The sequence below is a fragment of the Buceros rhinoceros genome, unplaced genomic scaffold (assembly GCF_000710305.1).
Source record: "Buceros rhinoceros silvestris isolate BGI_N320 unplaced genomic scaffold, ASM71030v1 scaffold15128, whole genome shotgun sequence".
Classification (NCBI taxonomy): domain Eukaryota; kingdom Metazoa; phylum Chordata; class Aves; order Bucerotiformes; family Bucerotidae; genus Buceros; species Buceros rhinoceros.
In genome coordinates, this window is record NW_010428763.1 from 34,519 (window position 1) to 40,518 (window position 6,000).

Sequence of the window (6,000 nt, forward strand, 5' to 3'; positions counted from 1 at the left end):
AATTTGTGAGACCTCTAAAATGCTTTTTGGAAAATTGAAACAAACTTTAATAACACAACAAACCGAAATATATCAAATACAAGAGAAAACCAGTGGGGTATTGATTGTTTTGGGAAAGCGAGGGTGAAAACCGTGGCGGGGTAAAGATGGCGACGGCCATGTGGCAGCAGTTACAAAGAAATGCCGTGGCAGTCAAAACGCCGTGGCGCCATGTGGGGAAAACCAAACCAACATGATTTTTACCAGTCTATCGTGGATTGAAGCAGAAGCATTGGTGGCAAAAGCCGCGGGCAGGAGACAGTTCCCAAGCAGCAAAGGAATTTAGCTCCGGGGCGTGCAGTTTCCGCAGCGACAGCGGCTTACCAAGGCTGCAGGGAGGTGAAAGCAAGGAAAAGCAGCTGCGGAGGTGAAAAGCAGCAGCAGCGAAACGCAGCAGGGGGGCAGGCAGTGAGCAGGCGATGGCTCTGGGGGCTGCATGGTGCGCAGCTTGGCGGGCAGAAGGCTCTGGTGGGAGGCGTTGTTGGTGCTCGGCGTGGCGGCAGCATGTGCGGGAGCAGCAAAGCAGCGGCAGTTTTAGCCGAAAAGCCGGATCGGGTCTGAACAAGCGGCGAGCAGCGGCGGGCGTGCAGTTCCTTTGCTGAGAAACGGCAGGGTGCAGGCAGCAGGCAGACAGGCTCCGCTGGTCGCTGCGGCGGCTCGGCTGTGCGTAAAAACTGCACCTACCGCAGGCGCGGTGCGGCTTTTAAAGCAGAAACAGCGTGAAAATCAAACAGACCCACGAAAACTTTTAACCAATGAAAAATGGAGATGCAGCTGACGTCACGTGGCAGGGAATACAATTGTTAGTTTAAAGCAAACTTCTTTCTGATACAGAAGTTGCTAAGCCCTTACAGAGAGCAATAGTTAAAAGTTTGGTGTGTTTTCGATTCTCCATCCTGCTTTCTGATTACCCTCTTTGTGATTCATACCTGTGTGTCCTTGAAGTGGGAGGTGGCCTGCTTTAGGTCTGTTACTTCAAGGTGTGAGAATTAGAGGAGGCCACCTAATGCATACTGTGTTCCTGGTTAGATAGTGTATTGGACTGGGCAGTATAGCAGGTAAAAGTAAAGGAGTTTAAGGGTTTGTGAATACTGTGGGATTTTTTTAATCTGTATTACTTTTGATAAAACACTCCAGCTAGCTAACAAAAAATAGCAAAGTTGCTGGTTATGCCAGAAGGATATTATGCGTGCTTCATTTAGCATTAAATTTGTTAAATAAAATGATTGGTACTGGACCTTTGTTCAGGCTCTTTCCTTTGTGTAATCAATGAAACAAGCACCTTACAAGACATAAAATACCAATTGCTTTGTTAGTAGCTCCCTCAGCAGAGCAGGAAGGGAAGACGAGATGGTGTAGGGATATACTTTTAAACTTGTAGAGAAAGTGGTCTTTTTCTTTTTTCCTCTAAAAGGAGCAGTATTTTCTTACTACCTTTTTTCTTGGAAATAGCTGACCTGTTTTCTATAAATGTGTAATGCATTCAAGTATATGCTATCCAGAAGACATAGATTTTCAGGTAATAGTTTGGCAAAACTTAAAACCAATGGAAAAAATGAGATAAATAATGAAAATTTTGTTTCATTTATTTCTGTGGGTTTTATATGCTGGACTGAGGAAACTGTTCTTTAAAGATAATGGCCCTTATTTTAAAAAAAAGACTTTGAGGAAGGAAAAAGATTAACACTCCCAGAAAATTAGAATTTACTTGTGTTATAACAGTTCAGAATATACGTCACAGGTGCATACTAAATCGTTTTGCAATTCAATACTGGGGTAACCCGTTACTTTTTATGCAATGGAAAGTGCTTTAATATATCTTGAAGGGCCATAAAGGAGTATTATATGAGAGAGGAGATCTAGCATACAATAACGTGTTATCAGAATAGTATGATCTCTTCTTAGACAAACTAGAACTCTCATAATATGATTGTAGTGAGTATGAATTAGACAGAAGCAGAGAACAGTGTATGTATGCATGTTAATATAAACTGATGCAGTGCACTTTATCTTCCTCTCACAGATTGTCATACTGAAGGGCAGAATATCCTTTTCACTGATGGAGAATATATTAACCAAATAGCAGCTTCTAGAGATGTAAGTGCTACATGTGATGGGTAGATTATTTTTCTCTCAACTGAATTGTTTTATTTTACAATACTTACAGCTTTCTTTTTGCTTACTGTTTGCTTTTTCCTTTGCTAACACAACTAAAGAAGAAAATAATGTAACTAGACACAGTGACAAACTGCCATATTTGTGCATGAAGGAGCAGTATTTTGGTATTTATGAACAGAATTTTGATTTGGGATGGATTTTTCAGGTTTTTTTTAATTATTTTTTCAGATAAGTTTTAAGGAAGACTTTGTTACTCTTCCTGAGGATAAAAGATCTGATACATGGATTAATGGCTTTTTTACACGTTATTCTACAGGGTCTTTCTGGGATAAGCTTCTTAGGGATTAATTATAATTTATTTTCCAATTTAATTTCCTGTAATTGCTTTGGTGCTTGTTGGGGAATTTCAGCCATGTTTAATTGAAGAGATATGAAAGATACTACATTCCAATAGATTTCTGTAGGAAAACTAGCTATTGTGCCAAAGCTGTGGAAACCCAAGTAGTTGCTTCTCCTAGGGGCAAAACAGTTCTAGTTGTTCTATTTCTTTGTTTAGCACACAGGTATGACATTCTTAGTTCTGGACGGGTCACTGGGTTTTGACAGTGAGAAGGCTGTAAAACAGCAATGGGGCAGGGGTGGAGTGAGACAGGATTGGCAAGATACCCCAGATATGCAACTATAAGAATACGAGGAATAATCCATTTCTCTGCTAATGGAACAACTTTTTTTTAACATGGCCAGGTGAAGGTACTTCATCTGCCCTTGTAAACAGATACCTGTTTTAACTACTGTTTAAAGTAGTCACTCTTAAACTGTATGCAGAATTTGGGGTTCTGAATTAGGAGAAGTTGGGAGCTTAAAAGATGTAAATAGATATAAAAGCAAGTTTTCTTCAGTGAGATTCATAGTTAATTATTTCTGTATCAATTCACTATTTTCATAGTGTTTTCACAGAATTCAGTATGTGTTTAAGTTCTGTCAGATGCTTATCTTCAGCTCATCCTGTTCGGCACTTTCTTCTTTTCTCCTCTATAATAAATGTTAGTTTATCAATGTGTCCTCTGATAATTTGCTCTGAAATAGTATTATACTGCTGCACTTACACCATTAAAAGTAAACTGATGTGTTTATTATACAGTATAACGTAGATTTTTTTTTTTTTAATTTATTGTAGGATGGCTTTGTAGTGCGAATATTTGCAACGAGTACTGAGCCAGTACTGCAACAAGAACTGCAGCTTAAGCTTGCAAGAAAATGCTTACATGCCTGTGGCATCTCATTGTTTGATCTGGAGAAAGACTTGCACATTATCAGTAAGTCCTCTTCTTTGAATGTTAATAACAAGCTTAGAAATTCAATTAATAAAACTGAAGCATCACTTTCCCTTTTGTTTGCCTTTATTATATGCAGGGAAGTGTAGCTCCATTAGAAACATGTGGAGAAGTACAAGGGTTTTGAAACTGCAAGTGCTATTGACTCATAGTAATCCATACAATCATTTTGAACCACTTTTCTGTCTATAGCACTATTCATGGTTTTTCACATTTTCCTTTAGTTGTGTAATATATAATTGTTTGAAGCTTGGACTTCATAGTAGTGCTTCCATAGCAGTATCATAGCATGCTTTGGGTTGGAAGGGACATGTGAATGTCATCTAGTCCAACCCCCCTGCAGTGCAGGGACATCTTTAGTAGTTAAGCTATAGAACTCTTTGCTGTGGATCAAAGTTAACAAAAGTTAAAAGGACTGCTGGCTGGATTAATGGAAAAGAAATGCCTTGAAAGATACACAGAGAACAACTTTGCATCAGAATTTGAGATGCAAAATTGTTGGTGTCTATGAAGATATTCTACAGAAATATCGCTTGCTTTGTTTTATTTTTTTTCCTCTGTTTAGGTGTCTGCTTTTGACAGAACAAAGGCATATTTGACTACATGCACCTTTTGTCTGACCAAGTGCAGTTGTTCTATCCTAGTGCTTTTTTTCCTCTTTGAACAACTCTGAAGGTCTAGCCCAGTAAGCTTTCTTGTGGCAGCAAAACTTGATTTCACTTGTAACTTTTTGTAGAACCTTTGTTATGACAAAGTCTCCTTGGCAGAGTTAAGTCCATAAACTGGTCTGTGAAACTGCCTCGTTAAACTGTCCGGTTAATGCAATCTTACTCATACAGGTACAGGGTTTGATGAGGAATCAGCTGTCCTTGGTGCTGGAAGAGAGTTTGCACTAATGAAAACTGCTAGTGGAAAGGTACTGAAAATGTTCTGTAGCAAATAGCAAATCTCATCAACGTATTTCTGCGTGTTTTTTAATTTAATTATTATTTTCCACAATTCTTTTTTGACTTTTTAGTTTGTTAGAATGAATTTATATGACTGTATTTAAATACATTCTCAGAACCCACTTTAAAGGGAAAAAGGCAAATGATTATTTGAAAACATAAAAATGGTATTGGCACCATCGATTGGCTAGAACTTATAGGAATTTCTACAGTCAGTCATACAGACAGTGTGGGGCTTTGTTTTAGATTTGGGACACAAAAATACCTTTTGTCTACAACTGATGTATTTGCACATTTGCAAATTTTTTTACCTTGTAACCTTCCCTAATAGTGTGACCGTAGTAATTTATTTAAATCTCAGCCTGATTTTTTTCAGTCCCTCAGAGAATTATTGACTTGCCCTATGCGAAGTTTTCAATTGATTTCTTTAAACCTATTCTTAATGATTTGATATGTTGGTTCTGTTCAGTGGAGACTATTTTTCAGAGGCATTTGCATATTCCTTGAAATTTAGAAATAATTTAGTTTACTGTCACTGACTTTTTACATTATTTACTTATTTTACATTATTAATGTTATTTTACTTGTATAAGCATAGTTCTTTGTTTTCCTGTGTTCAAATTCTATTGGTTTATTGGAATGACTGCCTTGCTTTATTGAAACAGTGACATTGGTGAAAATGTTCATAAGTAAACCTGACTATTTTTACCTAATAAAATTTAATAGTATGAAATGTAATTTGATCAAGTAGAACTCTTTTGACTTTAGAGGAGATGAGATTAATTTGATCTTCAGACTATCAAATGCCTCTTCAACAGAAAATTAACGAATTTCCTAGTTTTGATCTCTGCAGTTGTGTGTTTAGGTATGAAGTATACTTCATAAGAGAATGAAAGGTGGCTTTAGGTGTCCATGTAGGTTTAATGTACCCATTTTATAGTACTGTTGACTGGCGTGGTTCTAGAGGAAACTTTTTAGTCCATATCACTAGTTTTTTTTGTTTGTTCCTGTGAAAATTGTTTTCTATGTTACTGGGTTTTTATTCAGTGGCTGCTGTGCATCTACTAAAAGTAAGTTTTTTACAATGTGCTGAAACAATGTTCAGATTTGTAGTAATTTCATATTTTTAATTATTTTTGTTGTAATACCATCTTGGTTTTGCACAGACCAGACATTTCTCTTAAGTGTTTTAAATGCTTGGTTTGTTCTCAGTAGTTTCTTTGGAACAGTTCTTTGTGTGTTCAACTCATCTAGCCAAACAATTATATATAAAAACTAACTCTGTGGCATAGTAGAAATCTCCTTTCAAAACAAGAAGAATCTAATCAGAATGTTTCCCCCATTAAGTCAGAATTCATGGGTTTAGGATAGAGATTTTGAAATGGTGTGAACAATGTCAGCAAAAGTTCTGTGTGGTTTGAAATAACAGGATTTAAAATCAATACAACTTTAAAAATGGTGTAGGTTTAAAGTGCTGTGTCATAACTGAAAATGATAAACTGTTTCCTCCCAGATTTATTATACTGGCAAATATCAGAGCCTTGGAATCAAACAAGGTGGTC

General features: G+C 37.1%; 1 protein-coding gene across 1 annotated transcript in view; it reads left to right on the forward strand.

Moving 5' to 3' along the window:
* The window catches only part of MYCBP2 (MYC binding protein 2, E3 ubiquitin protein ligase), a gene marked incomplete at both ends in the record, with an annotated part of 119,567 nt that overhangs the window by 23,179 nt on the left and 90,388 nt on the right, over positions 1-6,000 (forward strand). The window contains 4 exons of the mRNA XM_010142402.1: positions 2,063-2,136; positions 3,335-3,473; positions 4,331-4,407; positions 5,952-5,997. Of these exons, the coding sequence (XP_010140704.1) occupies positions 2,063-2,136; positions 3,335-3,473; positions 4,331-4,407; positions 5,952-5,997 (336 nt within the window). The remainder of the gene's footprint in view (positions 1-2,062; positions 2,137-3,334; positions 3,474-4,330; positions 4,408-5,951; positions 5,998-6,000) is intronic.